The sequence below is a fragment of the Bombus vosnesenskii genome, unplaced genomic scaffold (genome assembly GCF_011952255.1).
Source record: "Bombus vosnesenskii isolate JDL3184/JDL3185 unplaced genomic scaffold, Bvos_JDL3184-5_v1.1 scf7180000013448, whole genome shotgun sequence".
NCBI lineage: Eukaryota > Metazoa > Arthropoda > Insecta > Hymenoptera > Apidae > Bombus > Bombus vosnesenskii.
Genome location: NW_022883058.1, coordinates 276,751 through 301,626, shown reverse-complemented (window position 1 = coordinate 301,626; position 24,876 = coordinate 276,751). Strand labels below are relative to the sequence as shown.

Genomic DNA, 24,876 nt, shown 5'->3' with positions numbered 1-24,876 from the left:
TTTGAAATCGAAGATATCTAATTTTCGCTTAAAGGGGGCAACACGACGCTGAAAGACGCCGAAATCGCGTCTGGTCTTGTCGCGTCGAGTCTTTGTACGATAAATCTATACAAAATATACATTTCGTTCAGGATATCGTATAGAAAAATATGAAAATCATCGATGACTGCAGGATCGAGGATCGTAAAAAATATTATAATAGATTCAACTTTGTCGAATATCCAAAGAAATCCAAGTATAAATTAGCTTTAATTAACTTATTCAAATTAGGTAGTACAAAGAGTTCAAACTTGTCTCCCGTTTAGATTCAAATCTGTTTAAAAGTATCGTGTTTTCTTGCTCGAGTATTCGTGAGACACGTACGAACCTTTGCGATCGGATTCTAACCCATTTGCGACATACTCGATCCCATCGATCGATCGTCGCATTCCAAAATTCTTTCTTCTATCCTGTCTTTCCATCGCGCTTTATGGACAAAGTCGCGTTGCCGGCGGAAAAAGAAACACGTCGCGGTAGGTGGAAAGTGGAGGATCGATGGAGGGAGAAAATGGCGCATGGAGGTGTGAAACGCGACGTAAAGCGCAAATGGAAAGGAGCGAAGCCCCGGGGCCCGCTCGAATTCCGCCTCGCCGCTGGTTATTAGGCAAATACGACCTCGTCGATGATAACCCTTTCGCTCGGGGCTGAATAATATGGCACCCCTAAACGGGCGGCGTTTGATGTGACGCCGGTTCGTCGCGCCTCCCAGCCAATTTCGTTAAGCTTCCCCCCGCGTCACCGTTCCCGCGTGTCATAATCGCACCCTCGTCAGTCCTCTAATCTTCCGGCCCGCGACTCGCGTCGCTTTTTCACCCACGATATTGTGAAACTGTTTGCTGTAATCGGTTAATGGGTTCCAGCTGCTACTTACCAATAACGCTTCGTGGTATTTGTATCGTTCGTCTTTCCTTTTATCCATCGATTTACACGAGCAAATGCCTTTACGAAGCGTTGTGCCTTACAGAGGTAAGTTCTCGTCAGTTTCTTCGGTTATTTCTCTATTTCAAACCGATTGTCCAATCGTGTCCACTCTTCTAGTAGATGAACTATGTGACTGCGACGAATTTCGAAGAAGCTAACAGTTCGTTCCAACATTCCATACGCGCCAACCAAATATCTTCGATGGGTGAAAATAATCGGCAAGCTGTCGGAACAATTTGCCACGATTTTCTAGTCATAATGTTAAGCAACCGTAAAGAGCGAAAAGAAAGAGATAGAGGCAATGATCTCGCGCGACGATAGTCGACTGGATAACTTAAGCGAATCTAGTCTGAGTCATCCTTTCGTCGCGTCGGCAACGATCGGTAATAGTTATTTACGGCAATCGCAACTGCACCGATATTATGACGTCCCCTCTGATCATTGAAAGCAGGCCTGAAACAAGTTGTCCCGGCGCTGTTCGCGCGTTCAAACGCTCGCTTGGCGTCGAGCCAATTGGGCTGCTGCCCTTCACCTATGCCAGTGAACGATGTACGAAATTGGTTTCCCTGTCTGCCTGTGAAAAGTTTCACGCGCGAGATCGAGCCGGAGAACCGACCGGCCAGAATCGCCTAACGTTCCCAGAAATTAAAACCGACGCGACGCGACGCGACGCGACTATTACATCCGAACCTCGAGAACGTTGCGCTTCACCTCGTAAATTCGTTGGTCGTCGAGATGCAAATGCAATTGGTAGCTTACAAGCGAGTTGACAAATGCTCGAAACGTAGCCAAGTAATTGTCGAGGATCCGATATTTTTTCTTCCAACGTTCCTGTTACAGAGAGGAATACGTATGTAAGTGATCCTTGTCGTTGACGCGTTACTTCGCTCGATAAGATGCTCCATAAGATGCTCGATAAGACGCTTCGTCGTCTCTTTATAATTTCTTCGTTAGATTTGCCTATTTTATCGAAATACCGCAGTAACCGTTCGTTCGTCGGAGATCTCGCAGTTTCTTCGATAGCTACAATATGATTTGAAAGCAACTTTCATTGGCGATTATCAATAGCTAACTGCTACCACAGGACGAGTTCGGTAAAGATTCGGTGATCGTTCGGCGAAGGACAAGAAACGCGTCGGAAACAAAAGTTGGAACAAAGTCACCGACAGAGGCAGCTCCCTGAGCCGGCGGATTTCTGAGCTACGAGCTACGAGAGAAGAGGTGGCTGGTTTAGAGAAGGAGTTGCCTGGCTGCAATTCCTTCGGTCGAGCTCTGAATGAAAGTTATGAGGATGAATCTGGCCGAGCAAGGCGGGGGTGGGCAGCGTTCAACGAAAAAGAATGGAGGATGAAGAGGCGAGAGTCTGAACTCCCATCGTCCCAGGCGTATCCACTTACAAGCGACACTATGGCCGTGCCGCGGCACGGCTAGATTTAGGCCAGATAATATACTGTTCTTCGTACGCATGCACGGAATTGCCCGGGAAAGATGATCGATGGCCACCCGTTTACCGGTCGCCAGAAAATTTCTACGAACGACGATTGTTCCAACATCGTTTTATCCTCTCTCTCTATAATAGTAAATTTTCTTCTTAGTAAACGGCGATTTGAATCCTAAAATAATTTTCTCTACTTTTATACTTTGAAGAGACGATTTTAAGCGAGTGACAGAAATAGCGTCGATGGTATTTCATTTTCACAGAGTTGCGATTTAGAAACGTAGCAGAATAGAAACGGTCGTTATAACTCTTTATTTGCGTGGATAATCAAAGTGGTTACAATCGATCTGATCTATCGTATTTCGTAAACTGGCATCTAAAAGCGACGGTTAAGAACTAATCGCTGTTCACACAACGAAGCAAAGAAACAGTTAGTAACGCTAAAGCGGTGCTCCACTTGTACTTAGAATTAAAGAAGCGACACAGTTTCATACGCGTGAGGAGAAATGCTCGAGAAAGACGATTAATAGCATACCTAATGACTATTCGAGACACGAAAATTCGTAGATTCGCTCGCCTCGTTCTATGATTGGCTTACTAGCTAATCGACCATCTTGCAACGATTTTGCCACGTTGTGGGTTTGCTTGTATTTTGCATAATTATTTTGCAACAGTCGCTACGTAATTGTTCTACGTTTCTCTTCCAACGACCATTCTATAATTATTCCGCGACGATTGTGCCTGTTCCTTCTACCGTGGTTGCTAGATAATAAACATAGCGTATAATTGTTCCTCGATCGAACATCGTTCTCTAAAAGCTCGTTGTTACGTGGATTTTTAATCGACTTTCTTCTAAGCTGCATCCCAATTATATTCGACTTGTAAACTAAGTTAGCGTTACGGAGTAAATGTTCATTTTCGTAGGTTCGACAGAGCTATACTTATTTGAACGGCATTTGGCAAGAATTTTTCACGGCAAAGTAGCTACTACGTTCGATAGACCGGTAATAAAATAAAATCGTATCAACGAAAAATCGAGAATCTAAAAGCTATTCGATGGACGGTTGGTCGGTGCACGTTTCAGCTTGCTTTTATATCGTGAAAAGCGTACCAAACTTTTCATATCTCGTTCGGCGTCGTATCGTCCAATAATCGTTGTACTTTTTCCCTAAATACGCTATTTGTTCCGGAAAAGGCGGATATAACGTCATAGGTTTCGTTTCAACGATGACCGTTTATATCATTCTACCCATTGATACAACGTCACGCAATACAATATCTAGTACCTACTCATATAACAGACGTTTGTATCCGTTTAGATAGGTACATAATTTGCGTATCCTTTGTAGATATTCGAATGAAAAGTAACTTTAGAATGCAAAGGCCTTTAATAAACGGCCTTTCGAAAATATCACCATCGCTGATTTCTAATATCGTTTAACAATTAATCATTACTGAGCGTAAATATTTTCGAACATCGTATGCGCGCAACCACCGTTATCGTTCCTCCTGCTATTCGTTGCTTGCTTTGACTCAGAACCGAACAATAAATAGAATGATAAACGATAAATATATTTTCATACGCGCATTGCTCAATGGGACAACGATCGATTCCCTCTTAGTCGAACGCTAAAATCAATTAGGAAACATAGTCGCTATACTAACAACAGCGAGTATTCGAATATAACAGAACAGCTACGAATCCAACTACGAAGATAGAAATAAACAGTAGCGAAGCGGATGATCGATGGGAAGAATAGAAAACTGTTGTTACACGCCAAGTGTATAAAAGATCGTTTAGAAAATCCTTGTTCTTCGTTTTCTTCGCGGCTCTCTGTTAATCGGAAAGTCGTAAAAAGAAGAAAAAAAGAAAAAAAAAAAAAAAAGAAAAGACAAGAGATCCCGTTAAAATTCAACGGTGGATCGTCAATCTTGCTCCGCAAGGTTAATCGATTTCGCGAATCGATAATTACCAGCTCGTTACCATAAATTGTATATAATCGCGTATCGCGTCGGGAACACGATTGTCGGAACATCGTTTACCACGATCGCACGGAGATTATTATATCGAACGTCGGTGAAATTATTCGCCAGTTCGATACAAGGCCAGCCTTATTTAAATCGACGATATCTCAGAAATAATCCGCGCGATCGAACGAAGTATAACTCTCGGCAGTCTATCGATCGAAAATCTCGAAATTGAATCTACTCGATCGTTCGATTTAAGAAAGTACGATATTTTGCGATGCTCGTACATTCCGACAATGTTAGAAATATTGGCCAATCCTATCTTAAGCGATAGATATTCGCCATTTCGCTAGAACAATCGCGCATATCGATTACGATGGAAAATAAAAGTAAAAATATTAATTTCCTGGTCGTTGGCGACGAGTGCATACTTAATACCGAGCCAACGAGTACATACAAAGTACATAATTCGAATAAATTGATCCAACTAATCGGATACGTATTTCCTATTTAAGTATGTTTCTTGCTCAAGTGCAGGGCCGTCTATTCGAACGACAGACGACGTTGGTATCAGAAAAACGAGAAAGATCACGAGAAACGTATTTTTTATTTCTATTTGAGATCTTCGCTTCTGCCACTTATACGTCTTTCGCCACTTTGAATCTTGAAATACTTGGAATACTTTGACTCGCGATCGGTCGAAAAACAAAACCGCCCTCCAGAAATTCCATTGGCTGGCAGGACAGCACCTTCGACGTGGCGAACGTCCAGTAATTACCCCTTAATATTATTTATATCCGACCGCGGTTATATCACGATCCGGTAGAAAGAGGATTGGCAAAGGAGGCTATCGCCGCTTTGGCGGTTTCGCGCAAAACCTTGCGCGGCATTCCTTCGCGGAAGAGGCGAAGGTCGCCAATTATCGAAGGCGGCTTAATGCGAGCCACTATGACGGGTCATATTCAGCCCCCTTTTTGCTGGCGCGACGATTCCACGCGCGGCGTCAAAGTGTACCGGCCGCTTCGTAAATCCTCCGAGAGCGGCTTTCAACCCCCCTTCCTCCGCCCCCTTCCGCCTCGCTTTCTTTCCTTCAACCTCCTTTCATTCTATACGGTGTTTCACAAATAACCAACAATGCTCTAGCCATATAATACGCTGGATCTTATTTTCAGTCTCTTGGATCCTCGTTTACGCGACGATAACGCGTCATGGAAGAAAAAATTCGATCGTAGCGAACGATAGTATCGTTATAGAGCGGCGAAGAATGCGCCAAAGAACGGTGAAATATCAGGATTTGAATTTTCTTACGCGTCAAAAAAGAAAAAAATGAAACTCGACGACTCTGTCCGTCTCTCGATAGTAGTTTTGATAAAACGTCGATCAACGATGCAACGCGGCAAGGATATAATAGGTATATATAGCTATCGTCGTACGTGGTTTCAATCGTTCTACAGCGACTTTTATCACGGCTGAACTTTACGGCTAAGAGAGCGACTGCGTCGAATTTCATCAAGTTTTATTCGATCGCTGTCTCACGATATTCAAAAAGAACCGAAGCTTGGACGTATCTATCGATGTTAGAATTCGATGCAAATCGTCGTTCTAGGCGCTAATTAGTGTAAATAAGCAAATGCTTGTGGAAATTCGTTAATTTTGCGAAGGCGTCTTAAGGCGAAAGAGGCGCGACTTAAACAGAGATTCGCGTCGTATTCTGCGAATATTATCCGTCGATAGATACGATTCAACGTATACAATATCGTACGGTACACGCTTCAAGCTTTTATCGCTCCTATTTCGGTCAATTTCCGGCCCATTTGCTCTGGAATAAAACGAGAAAGACCGACTCGCAAAGTGGTTAGTTTGCACCGAGTCCATAATTTGCAAACAGACTGGATATCTTAATCAGGCACGGAGGACGTGTTTACGACAAACTCGTCGTCGCGTATCGACGAAACGAGCCAGCTTCTTCGTAACTCGTCGAATCATAAATTGATTTTGTATGGAGCGATGCGAATAACAGAATAGTTATATCGAACGATTATGAGTCGATTCGGCGATCGGCGTTATAATTTCGTGCCGTAGCTTACCGTAAAATATTCTCACCGCGTTTGATCGTACGCGATAAATCCGCGATCTTGGATAAAGACGTCGCAAGTTACGAGGTTCTTGCTAGCAATTAGCGGAATCACGTTTCGAAAAGCGTCCTTTACGATGATATTAGGCCGAGTTTATGATGGAATCGTCGGTAGCCGAGAGAGCTGGCATCGATTTGCCCTTGTTAAATTGCCAACTCCGATGGATTCGACGATCGTTCGACGGGTTAGGTTAATAATACGATAACCTAATGCGGATGAACTGTACCAGAACGTACTTGTTCTTTTGCTTTTATCTTCCGTTTCGGAAATTATACCTTTATACATCTTTTTAAGATATTCGAATGTTTCGATAGAGATAAACGCTATCTTCGGGATATAATCGTAAGAAATACCTAATTGAGTTGAAACGCTCAATCACGTCATATCCGTCAGACTTAATCGAAAGTCCTTTATCTTTATTAATTTTAACTCGCGTAATTATAGAGACATTTTAGACAAGACGATCGGTCAAAGCGTAGAACGTGTAGGCGAAAATTGAAAATTTTGTGCGACAGATATCGTTCGTTTTCCAACGTCAATTTACAATCGACTTGGATGATCAATGGCGAAGCGACGCGGCGCGACGTGAGAAAGTTTCCCAGTCTCGGAATCGTTCGTAGAATAGTCGAACAAGTCTGATACTGTCCGTGTCGAATCACGATCAATTTGTTCGCGAAAATCTGCCTGTCGATCTTGGTCGTTCGTGACGCACGAAGAAGCAGCAATCACGATAACCAAACGAAAGCAGGATTATCCGGCTCCTAATGCGTCTTCTTATCTCTTATTTTCGCAGTGCCTTGTTTCTAGCGCGCTTCTACTGCGCTTTTCTGACAAAATATACCTACTTGTAAGTACTTGTTTAATACCGGGATTAGGTCGATACGTCTTTTATCGATTCTACTTTTACACGTTCCTTATTTATTTCCTATCTAATATGCAGTCTACGTCTTTGAATTTTTATACCGCTCTATAACTCTATTTCTAGTTGCACGAAAGAACCTCTTAAACTTTCTCCTCTCTCTCTTAGTCACCCTTTTGTCCTCGTCTTTTTCATCCTGTTTCTCCACAATAGCGCGTTCGCTACAGAATGACGCGATAATGACACCGAAAATATTCGCGCGCCACGGAGGTCAAGAAACCGGTAAGTCGACTTTGTCGACTGTAAAAAAAAAAGCGAGTGTGCATTTCCCAGATTCCTGCCGCTCTGTCATTCATCCTCTTCTTTCTTCCTCTTTTTATTCTCCTCCATGACGATCTCTTCTTCCCCTTCGTTCGCTCCTTTTTTCTTTTCTTTCTCAACGGCTGTGTACTTTCGCAATTTTTCACAATCGACCGATATCCACATATCGATACTATCTACCATATTCTTCTTCTCCATCTCGTTTCATCTATCTTCTCTCGACGATGCAACCGCGTATCTCTCCATTTTCCTCTTTTTCATCTTCGTTTGCTCTTTTCCTACCGTCGTTATCGCGATTATATATCTGCCCGTATTTCCAAGCCAATCGATATCGATCGAACGTTATTACACCCTCGTTCTCGATTATTCTCCCAGCGACCAGTTTTCTCCGACGTTCGCGTTTCTTCTTCTATCGCCGAGCGCATCGAAGACCGTTTAATTCGCTGCCAATGCTCGGTAATTAGATTGTTTCGGGAACGCCTTCTTCCACTCGGTTTACCAATCGTCGAATTTTTCCGTAGAAGCATCAGCATCGACCTAATAAAATCTTTAAAATCTTAAATAAAATCTTCCTCCGACATTCGTGTCGCTGGTTACTACTACTGGTTACGCGCGTCTCGATCCTTGTTTGTTTTATCGCGCGTATGCTGGATCTACTTGTCATGCTCCGATTGTTTTAGGATCGCGTACAAGTAGAATTCTTATCGCGATGATACTTTATTGTGTCTATCGATGGTTATTTCAGTGGAAATGATATAACCTTGGTTTACCTTGGGTTACAAACACCGTTTGATCGAATGACTAAATAAAGTAAAAACTCGAGCAACTCGAATTACATACGAATAGCCGTATCGGCTAGTTTTTATATTAGTCGTAGATCGGGCGAAAGAAAATTTCACGATTGAAAAATATCGCTCACCGAATTGGCTGTCGTCGAATTAGCTTCGACCTATTCGATGCGTCGCATTCGCGCGATAACATTTAAGCTAGAAGAGTAATTCGATGTCTAACACGAGATAAACACGTAATTATAAGTTCTAGCCGTGACAAGTACTTGTGTAATTTAAAAATTTCCTTCGCGTTTCGATCGACAACGAATTCTTATTTCGAAGCAAATGTCATAGAAACTAAACACACGTATATTTGCTATATTTTGGTATTCCGATAACATGCTAAATTTGTATACATATGATAAAAAATATTTCATTTTCTTAGATAACTATGCTAATGCCAAAAGTGATATACATTCGACGCAAGATAAACACGTTGCTAAAGTTCTTTCCAGAGGAACGGAATCTTCCTTTGGCAAATTTAATCAATTAAATTCAAGATTTATTTACCTTTCATTTAAATAAAATCCCTGATACACGCGTGAATTCACAAACGGATATATAAATTTGAATATATAATATCAACGATGATCATATAATATCAAAGAAGGAAGGGAAAAAATACATTTCTTTGGTTATTAATTTATTCGAAAGTTATACGCGCGTATCTCTAGTCGTTCTTCGTGTCTTTTTTATCGTTTATCCTAATTCATTTGAAACGAATTCGATTAAAATCACGATTACGTTACTATAAATTGCATGCAACGTTACGATCGATCCGGGGTGACATTTTCTCCGTTTCTTCGTTTTTCATCGATCGTTTCGACATCGTCCGTCTATTGCAAAACTAAGCTATTATAATTTCAATAAAGTCGGATAGATAGAACGGCTTAGAGTATATAATCGGCTACTGTTTGCGAAATCACGATACAAAAGCAAGTTGTTACTTTCGATCCGAGCGTAGCCCAGCGTATAGCGATCGTATGCGTTCGCGACACGATAAATCGATCTATCAATAACTACCTGGGATCATCGACCGACATGACAGCGCGATGCCGATCCCGTGGGCCGGTCGTTGATGCGTGAGAATTCGTCGGCGTTGCACGCCGGTTTCTCTGTATTTGCATATTTCTCGCGAATGTCTATCGCGGCTCCGAAATAGCAGCACACACCGACCGAGAACCATCGACCCATGATGCGTCCTAGCCACAATACGAAAATATCGAAGCGGGCGCAACGTATTCGCCAATGGATGAAAAACGCGCGGAATCCGCGCGATTAATTTACGATCTTGGAACTGGTTTGTCGGCTCGATAGTTTGCTCGTTCGCGTATTATTTCTCCCAGGGGTGGCGCTTTCCGGCCGCGGTTTTTGCCCGATCGCAGTCTCCCTGCGGGTTCTGCGTTCGCCTTTACGATATCCCAATGTTTCGAATTTTCTTGATTTTCTACATTTTCTGGATGTCGCAGATTTTCTAGATTTTCAGAATTTCTCCGAGACACGCTCCACGTAAATAGTCGCGGACGCTTATTTCGCAAACGCGTCTTTGAAGATTTCCGAGCTTTCGATGATTTAACTCGGCCAATAGATCGTTAAAAGGTTTATTCCGTACGAGAGACGATGACAAGAAATAACACTGATTTTACGGCAAGACGCGACAATTCTGTACGTTGTCAAACCGTGGCTACAGAAACTATTTATCGTAGTACTTTATTTAGAGCACGCGCCGCATCCAAAAACTCACGCTCCTCTTTACTCCCGTCCTTACTCCCGTCCTTACTCCCGTCCTTACTCCCGTCCTTACTCCCGCGCGACTAGAAAAATTTCCTATTACGAAAACGTAGAACGCAGAAGTTTAATAATAAGACGCTTCCTTGGAAAGCAAGCGAATGCCTATGATCTCGAAATCTCCGTTACTCGCGAGTTTTTACGTTACGATAAGACTGAAATACCGCTGCTGCTATCGGTCATCGCGTAAATTAGATTATTAGTAGGAGCCGATTAAAACAAAGTAGACTTTTACCCTAAACCGATTCACAAGATAGAATACCACTATGCATTTGCCTATTAGATAAGCCATCGGCCTGCCAATACCGACCGAATTGCAAATTCAATCACAGACGCTAGCACGATTCGCGTATGATCATCGGTATCGACGTACTATTATCGTATCAACATTTCTCTTACGATATATTTACTACGATATACACGCCATTCATAGGTATTCGAACGCTTTAGTCCAATGTATGTAGTTTGGGTAAAACGTACGCAAAGTTAAGATGGTTAGAAGCAGTACCGTCTTTTTATAGAATCGGCACGCTATAAACCGGGACGACTCGAATATTAAATATCTTTGTATCTGTCGAAATCGTATCCACATCGGTTAAAAGAAATTCGTCGGGGCGATCGCAAACGCACCGTATTCACCGTGCCATAATTAAGGTATTTCACTTTTTTCCACATTCCATTTCTCACGCTCACCTCGCAACGAAAGAAGAAAAGAACGAGCAGAAACAAAAGGACAGGTGGTGGATGTTCGCGAGCGAACGAGACGCGTTCGAATGACAACTCGCGGAGCTCGCGGTACGAACAGGCCGGACGTAACGATGCCGAGCGACACTTATATCGAGATCTATTAATATGCAGTCGAGCTGAACGTTAGACGGTGCTTAGTCTCTTGTCACGCGTATTACACACCCAATACACCCCCTTAATGCGTTGTCAACAACACGCTACTCGACACGAGTGTTCCTCCGTTCCTCCGTCTGTCCGTCGCCTGTCGTTTAAATGGCCAAACTGTTTAACAAAACTGTCGCCAACTAATGATTCTCGAGCACACGATACCGTGTAACCGACAGGCTCGATCGTTTTTCACGCGATTCATCTTTCTCTTCCTTTTCTTTTATTTTACGATTCCAAATCGATTACAATTCCCCATAATTCATAGACGAACCGACCGAAACGACCAACGTAATTTCTTTCAAATTCCTTAAATTCTTCGTTTATTTAAAAAAAAAAAAAAAAAAAAAGAAAAAAAAACGTTATGTACTAACATCGGACGACAAAGAAACGACGCTTTTAAGCGTTTACACGTATCTCGATCTTAGTAAAATATAAAAATAAAATATTTCTTCTTTGCATATGTAATAACACGTATATCCCGGTATCTTATTTTACGCAATTTCTTCTCTCGATTATCTTACGTATCGTAAGCGTAACAATTCAAGGAAAATTAATAATCGCCGCCACTAACGATAATAAGAGAACGAAGGAGAAAGAAAAAAGTCAAAAAGAACGGTCGATATGGCCGAATGCGGAGTTTCAACGATAAGTTGTTGATCCCCGTGATAGCGCCATTGCGTAGTGGCACTTCCGGTTCTTGAAAAACGCGTTTCTGCTCCGAACGCGTCAATAGAGATTTTCGTATTATCGTATTATCTCGCGTATTATATTGACATAGCGTTTACTCGCGACTTATCTTTCCTTCGCGTAGTCTGGTTTCTTTATTACAGCTTTATTTGAAAAGTATTTGCAATTATAATACTTCGTCTTAACGTTCCGTTGATTCACGGCGCTTATCGCATACTTTTTCACGCGTTTCTATCTTGCAAACTAAAATTCTATCTCGTATCTAAAGAGAGCTCGCTTTTTTCACTCTTGTCTCTCGCGTGCTTCCGAAGATTCTGCCTTTCGATCGAGTATTTAAGAAATTGACTTTCACCGTTTTCTATAGTGATTTATGGCTTTAGTTGGGACGCGGTGTTTCTCGTTTCCCCACGCGTGTTAGGCCTATTAATGCGTAATTTGTTTTAATGTAAACGCGATAGAGAATCAAAGACTCGCCACGAAAGGATAGTTGAAACAGGAGGGATGGTTCGGCTATCTCGAGATAGAAACGTAATAATTGAGACGTATGTATATATATAGGAATTACGGTTACACGAGCAAACGATAGGACAAACAGCGAATCTAAATTTCCTTTCGACGTTTGATCGGTTTAATCGGCTAGTTTCGTATCTTTCGCTTTTCTCACCCGATCGTCTTTCGACAAATTGGAAAATTCAACGTAAACGCGTAATCGGCGATGCCGCGATCCTGACAAAAATGTTAACGCTTCGCGGATTGGTGGAGCGACGCTCGGCGTGCCTGGAATAAAAATTTTATAACTTCTTTAATTTATAGCATAATAAAACGAAACTTGGAAATAAAAGTTGTCTTGTCTCTTTCGAGAATTTTTAGTAGTCTGGCTTTGATGTATACGTAAATTCCATATCGTGTCTCGAACCCCGAGTAACACAGAACCGTGGTTTAACGTATTGCTCTTGTAATAAATATCTAGGTTCGTGTACGTACCGCGTATCTCCATTATTATTCCACGTATTTCGTCGTCGAAGGATATGTCAATATTGACTTACGGACGAACCTATCGATAACTATCGGTAATTCACGAATCAAACCAATCACGTACCGTTATTATTTTCACGACGTAAAGATTTATAAACTAAATCGCGAGGGTCGATGGATTTGCAAATCGAATCGTCGTTATCAGTCTTATCGTCATTGACGTGGACCGCCGATTTATAACACAAGCCGTAAGGCTATACCTCGTTGCTTTCTAGATTGAACAAACTATCGCTGGCAAACACAGAAGAAGCTGTTATTTTAGAAAAAATCTGACGATCGAACAACACCTACTGTTTTTCTTCGAATATTTTTGATGGAGATTTCGCTAAAAATATATATATATATATACATACAACTACCGATAAAGTATAAATTAAACAACGATTCACGACATTTGGTTAAAGAGAAACATTCGACGATAAACGCAGATACAACGGAGCGAAAGAAACGTAAATTTGTTTGCGCGATGAATAATTTTCACCGAGTATCGCATCCCGCTCGATTCGATATAAATTTGAAAAACTCGAGTATCTTCTATCTTCGACGGAGAAACGTATTTGATATTAACGCGTTTAGAGCGTATTTCTTTTCCCTTTCCTCTCTACGTACGAAAGCGTACGTGTTTGAAAATTTCCTATTTTCGCACGATAGGTATCTACGTATAATCCATGTTCGCTGTTGACGCCTTTAACGTAACAAGAGAGTCTTCTCTTAAATCGTACGAAAATCGTCGCGAAAGAAAGTTGCCAATCCTTTGGCATCTACGAGTCTCTTTCCTATCGAAACCGCGATTTCGACTCTTCGTCGTTTTAATCGCGATCAACCCGTTACACGCTGTATTCTCCGCGATTCGAATCGAATCGAGACGGTAACTCGGATGTAACAATTATCGCAAAATATGATGCGATACGTAGGTAGAAGGTTACTTAGTTTTATTAGAAATACCGTGCTGAGTATGGCAATTAGGTATCGAATTAAAAATACGGGTAACGAGTCAGAGTATTAAATATCAAACGACCATCGTCGATTAAACATCGAATACGATGCGATTAATAACATTCAGGCAAGTTTGAACGCGATTCCATATTTTCGTGGCGCAAGAGCACCGGAAAACGCATTTGTCTTCGCAAGTAAAGAAGTCCAAGTCGTAGTAACTGCGTGATTGATGATATATAGCGATAAATGTTCCTAATATTTATATAATTGGCCATCGGTAATAAAATGTAATAAGAATATTTTAAGATATCAATCGATCAATCTTTAATTTCTTTCCTGAAACGAAGCATTAAAACAACTTTAGTACGAAGGAAGAGCGAACCTGTCTGAACATATACCATCGTGTAATATTTAATAAGATTCAGCAGTTTACACGTTCCACATCTTTTACGCTTGAAACTAAAATACGTAAGTCGGAAGAGTGTTAAGCGTACACGTTGGCAAAGTCTTAATTATAGTTTGGACGTACGGTATGTAAATTGGTTATTTCTGTACGAATAAAGGCTATTCGCCGTGAAATCTAATATAACTGAAATAATAGGAAATATAAATGGAAAAAGAACGACGCTTTTCTCCTCGAATATAAAATAGAATCTCTACTCTTTATGAGAAACTTTGAATACGCAATAAATCTTCTTCGATGTTAGCAAGGAGTGGATCAGGAGAGACACAGAGATTACATTTGACGAACAACTGAAACAAATGTACGTAGATATATTCGGATTTCCGTAGAAGAAGCTAAGCGATCAGGGACAAAAGTAAATGAATGATAAATACGCTTATTCGGTAACCAGACATGTTTACAAACATAAAGCGGTACAAACATAATTGCGTCTTACGCATGCAGTAGCTTCGAACAAACGTAGCTACCGATTCGAGATTCAACACCTTACCTTGTAATCGTGGAATTACGTTTCTCGAACGGTATTAGCGTCGCTGTTTAAACGGAGCGCAGCGGAATGACCAGTCGACTCGTCCGGTTAACGAACGTATAAAACAGTCGCAGGTATATAAATATTCGTAATCTAAAAATAGCCGATAAGAAGCACATATCGGACTACCTTGAAATTCTATCCGTCGTTTGGAAAATATGATTGAATCGTCGTGTGCAACGGTTCCGAGACAATTTGCCATTACGAATGGCGTCGCTTGGAAAAGAAACGGGAAGGATGGTTGCCGCGGGCCGAAGATTAATCGAGAAACACGGACTTTTGCGCGTTCGACGATTCGTATCCCGGGGCACCGGCGATATCTCTGTTTATCGTTTAATCGAAGAACGCATAAGCCGGCCGGTTAACGCTAAATAAATGGCCGACAGCGTTGCTTAACTCGAAAACTGGACCTGTCGATCGCCTATCCATCGACATCTTCGCAACGCTCCAGCGACTTTCCACCACGTATTCGAAGAATCTGCGAATAAAGGTTGCGCGTCTATCGAATCTATCTAACCGTTTAAAAGATGTTATTTTAAAGCGGCGAGAATCTCGTATTCCCGGCCATTCGAGGAACAATAACTCTGTTAACGTTATTCCACTGCCAGCAAGCCCATGCCGCCATTGCAAACAATATCAGACGTATAACATATAAAATGAATATATATATATAATACATAAAAGAAACGGCTAATGTTAGTCGTATCAGCAACATCTCGAGATCTGTACTTAATGTCAAACGACTTTGTTTCCCGGATAAACGTGGAAACATAAGATTTTTGTCTATCTTACGAACGATCACTTTCACCGTAACAATCGTTCCACTCTGCTAAATCGTACTTTAATATTAGTTGCTTCTCCGCAAGAGACAGATAGCTTGGAAAATTTCGACGAAACACCAGCGTTTTCGAGATTTGTGAAACAAGCTTACGAATCTTGTGAAAAAAATGTGAACCGTGTCGTTAAAATAAAACTGGTAACAAGCCGAGTAATTGTGATTTTGGAAAATTCGATCGATAGGAAGTAGTATATTTTTCCAAGAACTGTTCGGAAGATAGACTGCCAACGATATTCGCATTTACTAATACATTTGTAAGCAGGTTTTTATCGCGATATGCGATAGGATTTGAAAAGTTTGGTCGGAGAATACGGACAAATTGCAAGTAATTTGTGAAATGATCGCAAAATCGTTTCTAAGGCTACTATGCAATGTGCTATCGTAGTACCGTTTACGGGAATGTAATAACGTAAACGCAACGGAGATAGATATTTTCATTCGGAATTGAATGGAATATTTGCGATAAGCGATAAAGAGCTTAAACGGCAAAAGTAGTTGACACCTACCGAACGAAAGAAGATTTCCAGCCCGATGTTCGTTCTCGTCGATAATTTATAATTAAGTTTTAATAGCTCGTTGCGAACGGCTGAGCCACGGTGTACATACGTTTCTGTATTACGATTGGTAAAAAGGGTAATAGAAAACGATGCAACGCGCGAGCGTGTTTCTATTTTACGTGGTCATTTTTCGACATCTAAAAAAGAGATAAGAATATTTCCTGGGAAATCGACAATGCACCGTGCACTATGATCGATGATATGGCTTATCAATGGATAACTAATAATTGACAAATGTTTGCGGAAACTTTGTTCGAACTAAAAGACGCGCTTATCATCGAAAACTTTTTTCTCCGTGACTCACCGACGCGCGTCCTTTTCTTGCGCGTACGATCTATTTTTCGACCGTATTTCCAGAAAATTACCGAATCGCTCTTTCGAAAGGGAACTTTTTCGAAAAGAAACGAGCATATCGTTTAGAACAGAATTTTCGGGAATCTTTGGCATAAAAAACGATTTTCGCAGAATTTTCAAGATTCTCGAGTTCCGATCGGCAAAATCGCGAGGTTCGTTCAAGCTTGTTTTGTTAAACTTTTCGAGAATTTATTATCGAATGTAAATTTCCCGTCCTAACGATGATCGTAAAGTTTATCATGGCCGAGAGACGGACGCGAAATTTTTAGCGCGCCCAACGTCACTGGAAATGTCACTTTTCCTCGCGTACAAGCAATTCGATCGTTCTCGTTCGATTTCGCACCTTTCGACTCGTACGGTAACGCTTAGTCGTTAAGTAATCGGCTTACAGGTTGCATTTAACGTTACGATTTGATTATTTAACGATACGATGGGATATACCATTATTCTCCATAGAATTATTCTTTGAAATATTTTCAAGCTTGGTTTATTTACTTTTCCAGGAAAGCAAGTAGCGCTCGCCCTTTTCGTCAAGTCGTTTTTCATTCGTCATCAAAATTATCTTCGCAATACTGGTTGGCTGTCGCAAGACTATAATATCGTTAATTTATCGGACAATTTATCAAATATTAGGATATGTATAGGAAATATTAGGAAATATTTGTAATATAACTGTTGCGAGCTTTCCCCATTTTTATCGCATTGTTCGAAGAATATGACATCCTAGATTTGCTACGGCGTTCCTTATTTGCGGTTCAACGCGATAAACACCGAACGAAACGCAAAAGACATCGTTTCGTTAAGCTCATCGGTGACGTTCATTTCGAATATTTATCATTTCGATACTTTGGCACTTTCTTGTCAATTACAGTTGCACCACGCGCACACGCACGCAAACACACGTTTCAGAAGTTCTAATATTAAATTATTACCGTTTCTCGAGTGACATTACGTTTGCGTTCAAACGGGTCTGAATCGTTGCAACGAATTTTGACTCTTCCTCGTCGAATTACTAACAAGTTACTTTTCATCAAATTACCTCGATCGAAAATACCGAAAATCACACCGAAAATTCTTTCTCCATATCTTCGACAAGTTCGAACGTTTGAAATTGTAACGCGTATAGCTAGTTTCTGATTAATTTTTTGCAGAATGTCGGAGAAATCCGGTTTCGCGTGGTCGTTCCGTCAAATTCCTGGCGATATCCACCCACAGTTTAGCATTACAAATACCGGAACCTGACGAAAGACAAAAAATACGAGGATCCAGCAAACCCTATCATCGCGCCATTCACCGGTGCACTTCTTATCTGCGTTTCTTTTCGGACTGCGTGCCGCGTGAGATTCACGAGGGTTCCGTGAAATTTCACGCGAACAATTCCTTTTTTCTTCCCCTTTTCTCCTTCTCACCCTCTCTCTCTCTCTCTCTCTCTCTCTCTCTCTCTCTCTCTTCGACCGTGCAGGATTCGATCTCAAAGGAATTTCACCAGTTCGGATACGTCCGAGCTAATCAATTAACCGGTCGACTTTATCGAAAAAATTGCCACGGAGACTCTATCCGCCGGCTAGCGAGTATAGTTTTTCACCAAATTCTAACTCTTTTGGTTATATGTTAATTGCAACGGTTTGTCGAATATTTTATGCCAATGCGACGAACTTGTTTGACAGATTGTGGAAATTCACGATAGATCAAGTTTATTGCTTGTATTTATACTTCTATATATAGCACTGCTAGTTCCAATTACAAAAAAAAAAAAAAAAGAAAAGAAAAAAGAGAAAAGAAAAAAAAAAAGAAAAAATCTGCGAATAGAAACTTGGAATAAAACAATATGTTTGATCAATGGTATAAGGTATTATTCGCGACAAGCGAAGGCGACTCACAACAATTACGAATATTCTTGTTGCAGGATTAGAAAAGTGGAAGATCCATAAATAACACTGAAAATAGATATTCCACGCAAGTGTGTATTACATAGGTGTATGTGTATGTAGATGTTTATAATCGAAATGGTATCTATGGTAGGTATATGTAATTATGTATAGTATCTGAATAAACGTCAACGTTAATTTTTCATAAGCATTCGCACGTTTCTAGTATAATTGGAAAGGAAGGAAATGTAAATATGTCGTGATAGACTTGATCGTTTTAGCGATAGAGAAATTACTATGTTCGGCAGATTGCCAATTAAAATTAATCGTTTTCTTTGGTTAGTAGGTTAGAAATTTGTTGAAAAAAAGAGTATAAAAAAGGAGTATCTACGGTACAGTTGGTTGCACAGTTTGATAGAATATCGTACGCTCGGTACGTCACTTACGATATGGCAAAGTATACGGTGAAAATGAACGATAGCGGTTGAAAGAAATCGCGTATGTTAAAACATTGTAGAAATGGCGTGTCTACGGTCGAGGGACACGAACGGTTAAATCGTGGTTTCAAAGGGCCTGACGCCGTCGCAGCTAAACGGTTAATTTCACGCTAAAAATCCTCATCGCTCTCTAATTCCATTAAACCTGATCGAAACCTTTAAAAAGCTGCGCGGTCCACGTTATCGCGTTACAGAACCGTATTGCTTTCCTCGCTTCCAGCGAAAACTGTTTAGAAATTTTGAAGAAAAGTAATTCGGTTTATCGCGATAAGCGATAGGCAGTAGGTTTGAGAAAAGCGATCGAAAAGTTAACGAATCAATCGATCGCCGTTTAACGCTCGAGGAAACCTCGATACGAGAAATATAAACAATCGGTTTGAAGAAATCGTGGACAAAGTATTACCTAGAAAGCATAAACGAAGTATCGTTTACAGCATCCACGGATTCGCTAATATATACAGTGTACAGCGTACGTTAAAAGATTTTCCGCTATTTCAAGCGTTTGTTAAGATGTTCGGCTCGGTTATAAGATATAGCTACGTTGAAAAAGATTTAGCAACGGATTATGCTGTGTACATTTTATTTGTTAATTTATGCCCACGATTTAGTTCCACTATTATGTATCTAGGTTGGTTTTGCTTTCTTTCTCTCTTACGTTATTACATCCGGTAATAAATATTATCGCCATAATTCAGCGGAATCTTTATTTATAGCCGAACAATATACATGCAATTTCGCTCGATTTGACCGAATACAAACCGAGTATTTGTTGGAAAGAGTAGAAAATTATTCGTAATTTTACAGATTACCACTACCAGACACTTGTCAAGTTTTAACAGGAACATTCGCCCGACAAAGTCTCTGCCACGATCCGTTACCGAAACTTTCCCTCGAGCTACGCGATTCGCGTCTCGTTTACCGGTGTCTGTCGTTCGCTTGCTCGCTATTTTTATATTTCCATGTTGCGAAGAAAAAAAGGACGCTAGATGAAAAAATTGGCGTAATTACGCTTCATAAAGAGGAGAAACTGCTATGAGAAATCCGTGAAATCATCGACTTGCGTAGTTGTTCCGTATAATACGAGCGAAAAGTATTCAGCTCGAGCGGAAAGAATGAAAAGTTTACTCGCAAAAAGTAAATAACGAACAGTAGGCAATTACTTTTAAGAGTACGATCAAATTGAAGACACTAATTTCGATGAAATTCCGTGTAACTTGTGACAAATAACTTTCTATTAACCGACAGGAGAAAAACTACTTGAAAACTCGTCCAAAACAATTGGAGAAACTTTACTGCGACGCGTTTCTTTTAATTAAAACGAATTTAATAGTCAACGTCGAATTGATAAAACTTTATCTTGCAAAAATTATTTTAGTGCCTTACTTGGCAAATTTATTATTTAACGCGCAAGGCGGTCGCAAGCCGAATCCATTAATTCCACTTTCTTTAATTTTCTAAATTTCATTAAATAGATAAGACGAAGATTAAACGAATGTTCAGCTGCGAAGAGAAAGATAACGCGTTTCCAGCAGTCCATTTGCTGCAACTTGGCAAATTGTTCGCTATGATCGGTGAACGGCTCCTATAAATACATGCTACCTATTAAGACCGATCGAGAAATTACAAGTTACTTCAATTTTCAAATTTCTAGTTTTATCGGGTCGTCGGACGATTTCATCTCTTCTCACTAATATTTTTCACCAATACGAAGGACGTTACACGCGAACTAGAACTCGCCGTGACCGTAAAGAAATCGCCCCGGCAGATTCCACGTTATCGTTCAATTCAAAGGGAAATTCAAAGCCAAATTCAAAGGGAACTACTTTCGTATTAAAAAAACATTTGATATTTATTTCTTGGGAAAACGTAAACGTTTTTTGTCGATAAATAGATATCTACGTGAAGCATCGAATAACGAAACAAGGGAGGTGAAAAAAAGAAGAAGAAGAAGAGGTCGAACTGGCGAACAAAGAAATGGCAAGATCGGAGTCGACTTACTCGATTATTAGAAGGATACGTTTGAAACAAGCGTTAAGAGGTACGCGTCAATGTTATTTTTGCTGCCTACGTTACAAAGCACGTTTCTTTTACGATAAACGTTACCTTAACTCTATAATAGCGTTTATATTTTCAACAACGATGATTCTTTTGCGTTTGTCCGAGACGTAAGACATTCGAAACGAAATTCAAGAAACAAGCAACTTTCGCGGGACAATTGCTCGATCGTTCCCGTAGCGCCACCGTACTTTCGTTAAAGAAATTACGCTTGGATAAGTAGGAGTTTAGCAGAAAAGTGAGAATCGCAGGCACGGAACGTTGCCAAAACGCCTGAAACGAGTTCAACGTCGACCTACGGCACGCGCGAACACAAGTGACAAGTGGCCTTAGCGCTCGTCGCGTTTTCGTGCGGGTCATCGCACTCGAGAAACGAGAAACCTGTCCTCGATTGTTCGCGTTTCCCAGTTGAAAAGGAACGCGATCGACCAACTCCTGCTTCTACTAGTCGAGCACTCGGGTTTCGGGGAAACGCGAAACGCCAACCTGGCAGTCTGCCCCTCTCGATCTTCGTCTGGAATCCAAGCGCGTGAAAAATAACCATCTTCTGTTCGTTCGCTACGGAAGACCGATTAAACCGATGCTATTAGGAACGAGAACGGCAGGATATTTTTCGCGCACTTTGACCACAAACGGATTCGAAGCGGTTGGTTGACGGGTCGCGCCGCTACGAGTCCGACGGAGAGCTTCCGTGAATCGAGTTTCGATGACACTCGCGGCTGATCTCTCGGCGCGCCGCGCCACCACGCCGACGGCCACCATTGCATCACCTTCCTTTCCAACCTGTTTTAATCGCTTGTTTCCTGTAAAAGTGGCTCGAGTGCACCAAAATGTATCGTTACGAGCCAAGTACGACCATTCGTACGTCGTCGAAGCTCGTTCGTTACACGAAGCTAAGAGCACGGAATAATCAACGACAGCGCATCCACCGACAACTAATAACAAATAACCAATAACTAACAACCAATCACTAACAACTGATACCTAATATCTAATAACTAATACGGTATGATAATTGTTACGAATTCTCGCGTTCCAGTTATTCAACCACGATAAAACGTCCGACTCTTCTCTATCATCTCTATCGTCTCTACGATAGTTGTTATTATTGTTATTATTTGCCTACCTTGCCATTTAACGTGACTCGTACGCGTTACATTTCCTCCGCGAGTTGACAGATATTCGATAACCTGGCTTCCCGTTACAAGATCATCGATATTTCGTCGTCGAATTCAATGCGGCTCGAAGGAGAGTTTACCGAAGCTCCGCCAACAACTTTTGTGACGTGAAATGGGCGACATGTCCCAAGCCCGATGTAGAATTCAATACCTGATGGTGAGCGTTTTGCTTATCTTGGTAGAAGATCTTTTAGAAAGTTGTGGATATCGAACTAGTCGTCTTAGATCAGGACAGACGATAGAAGAACGACGAAAAGATGCTCGAAAGTCATCGCGACGAAACAACGATCTACTCAACGTCGTCGTAGATGCATCCTCTGTGCGGAAGGGTTCGCTCTCGCGAATAAATAATTATTATTTAGAAACGGACGTTTGTCCGCGATCGGAGGACGAGCAAAGAGAATCTCACTCACGGTGGCATAGCCCACGAGCCGCGTATCAAGCGAAACGGAGCCGCGTATCGATGCGATCCATTCGAATTTCTTTGATACGTAGCTAGGTGGTCGCAGGATCGACCGGTTACACGGAATTTCCTCCATCGAGTGTCTTTCGATCTTGAACGGTTCAACTTCAAGGTGAGTTTCGATCGCATCACGCGGCGTCCAAACTGTCGCTGCTTCTCCGCGCAGGCACGATCTCTTATCCAGCATCCTTCTGGTCGTTCTCGTTACTCCGTAACACGTTTGTCTAACCGTTTTCGACCATTCGAAAACATTTTCACAAACGCGGGCCGATACGTTCGCAGAATTCGATTCACTGTTTCGCCACGGCCATCGTACGGCCACGTACGGTGAAATAATAGAAAAACGGCTCGACACAAGTTACTCGACAGCGGCAAGGTAACAACGGCTAACGACCCTTTCTCGCCTAATCTAACGCGCGAGAGCACTGGAGAGAGAGAGAGAGAGAGGAGGGGGGGAGGGGGCAGTGTGTACGTGTGTGACGCGCGCGCGTGTTGCGTGTATGTGTGTGTGTGTGTGTGTGTGTGAGCGCTTGTGTACGTGCGTGCGTGCGTGCGCGCTATTTTCCTAGATCCGGATTCGTACGTATCGCGCTCGATGATATTCACTTACGGGTCTGGTTCACGTTTCGTACGGCGTTGATCAGCAGAGGGCCGTGGACAAGATCCTCCTCGAGGTGGGCACGGCTTGGTCGAGCTTGCTTTCTCCGTGACATTCCTTCTAGCCTGTTGATCGCTTTCGGATTGTTGGCGACCGCCGGTGATCCAGTTCGTCGGGCAACGAATCGGGACTAATATCTCGCTGAGACGGGCCGACACGCGATCGGTCCGCGCCGCGGCGAGGACCGCGTCGATTCCGCACTCGACGATTCCGGTCGCTGGTTAATCGAATCACTGCTGTACTTCACCATCGACACTGTCAGGGAGCCACACCTCCCCTCGCGCGCTAATCCACTTCCTGAACGATCCCATGCGGATAGAACCGGCGACGTTTCAACTCGGCCAGTAATAACACACTCGAGCCATCCCGGTAAGCTGTCGCGGCACTCGTCGAGTTTCTCGAGACGGCACGTGGCGCCCGCGACCAACTCCCTTTTTCTCTTCCACTGACGATACGTCGTACCGTGTTTCCTATTTTCTCACACACTCGACTCTTTTTTCTACCCGTGGATCGGCTACGACACAGACCGGTGTGCGCACGTGTACCACCGAGAGAGCGAGAGACTCTGTCCGTCTGTCCACGCGGGACACCGCGTGCGTGCTTACACGTTCGTTCGTGCTTGGCTACGTAGTTGCTTGGCCGCGTGCGTGCGTCCGTGCGTCCGTGCGTCCGTGCGTCCGTGCGTGCGTGCGTGCGTGCGTGCGTTCGTGCGTTCGTGCGTTCGTGCGTGCGTGCGTGGCTACGTACGTGCGCGAACCTGTGTATATGTGTGTTTATGGTTGTATATCTCGCGCGAAATCCGCAGCTCTGGTGCCTCGAGTCGGCCGGACGACGGACGGACCAGCTCTGGGCCTGACGTCGCGGCGCCCCTCTCCTGCGCTGCCCGTCGCGTCTTGGTGGGGTCGGAGGGGAGAGGCCTGCGCGCGCTTTCCTCCCCGACGCTCGACTCACCGGCGGCCCCACCATCGGTCGCGCGCTCCCTCCAACGCGACCCACGCTCGCCAGGGGTGGGATCAAGTTCAATGTGTACTCGTGAATCTGAATCAATTCGATAAGTACAGTGGTCGAAAAAAAGTATTCGTATACCGTGAAGCGTTCGACTTCCGTTGCTATTCAACTTACGTATGTGATGGTAAATTAATCGCTCGTTGCCGAGCCAACGTGGGAACTTGACGCAGCCTACGGCCTACGGGGACACAGCGTTTAACTATGAAATACTAATTCCGAAAGTTGCTCGCGCCGCTATCCGCGCCGAGGATCGCGCGCTGCTTCGCGGAATCCACTTAATTTTATGCCGTGCATGCGCGTATTCGTTTCAACGATTTCGTTCGCATCTGTTCCCCGCTGCCGCCATTTCTTCCTCCGGATTAACCGTTATCACGGCATAACGAGCATTTGGCGCGGAAAAGAAATGGCTCGTTCGGACGTCTCAAAAGGGAAGGGAAATCACGGTGAGAAATCTACGAGGTTACGGAGAGCACCGCGCGCACGGTCTATCCGTTGCGTCGCGTTGCGTCGCGTTGCGTCGCGTTTAGCGTATCGTAAGCGAGAATGAAACGCATACC

At 42.5% G+C, this 24,876-nt stretch overlaps 1 protein-coding gene across 3 annotated transcripts in view; it reads right to left on the bottom strand.

Annotated features, from left to right (window-relative positions):
• The window catches only part of LOC117238319 (homeotic protein spalt-major-like), a 71,167-nt gene extending 46,989 nt beyond the window's left edge, over nt 1-24,178 (bottom strand). For 2 of the 3 annotated variants that reach the window (XM_033503157.1, XM_033503162.1), the window contains exon 1: nt 23,264-24,178. In XM_033503157.1, coding sequence (XP_033359048.1) covers nt 23,264-23,366 — 103 coding nt within the window. In that variant the 5' untranslated portion in view covers nt 23,367-24,178. The remainder of the gene's footprint in view (nt 1-23,263) is intronic. The other variant, XM_033503160.1, reaches the window with a different exon arrangement.
• Nucleotides 24,179-24,876: the final 698 nt, after the last annotated feature.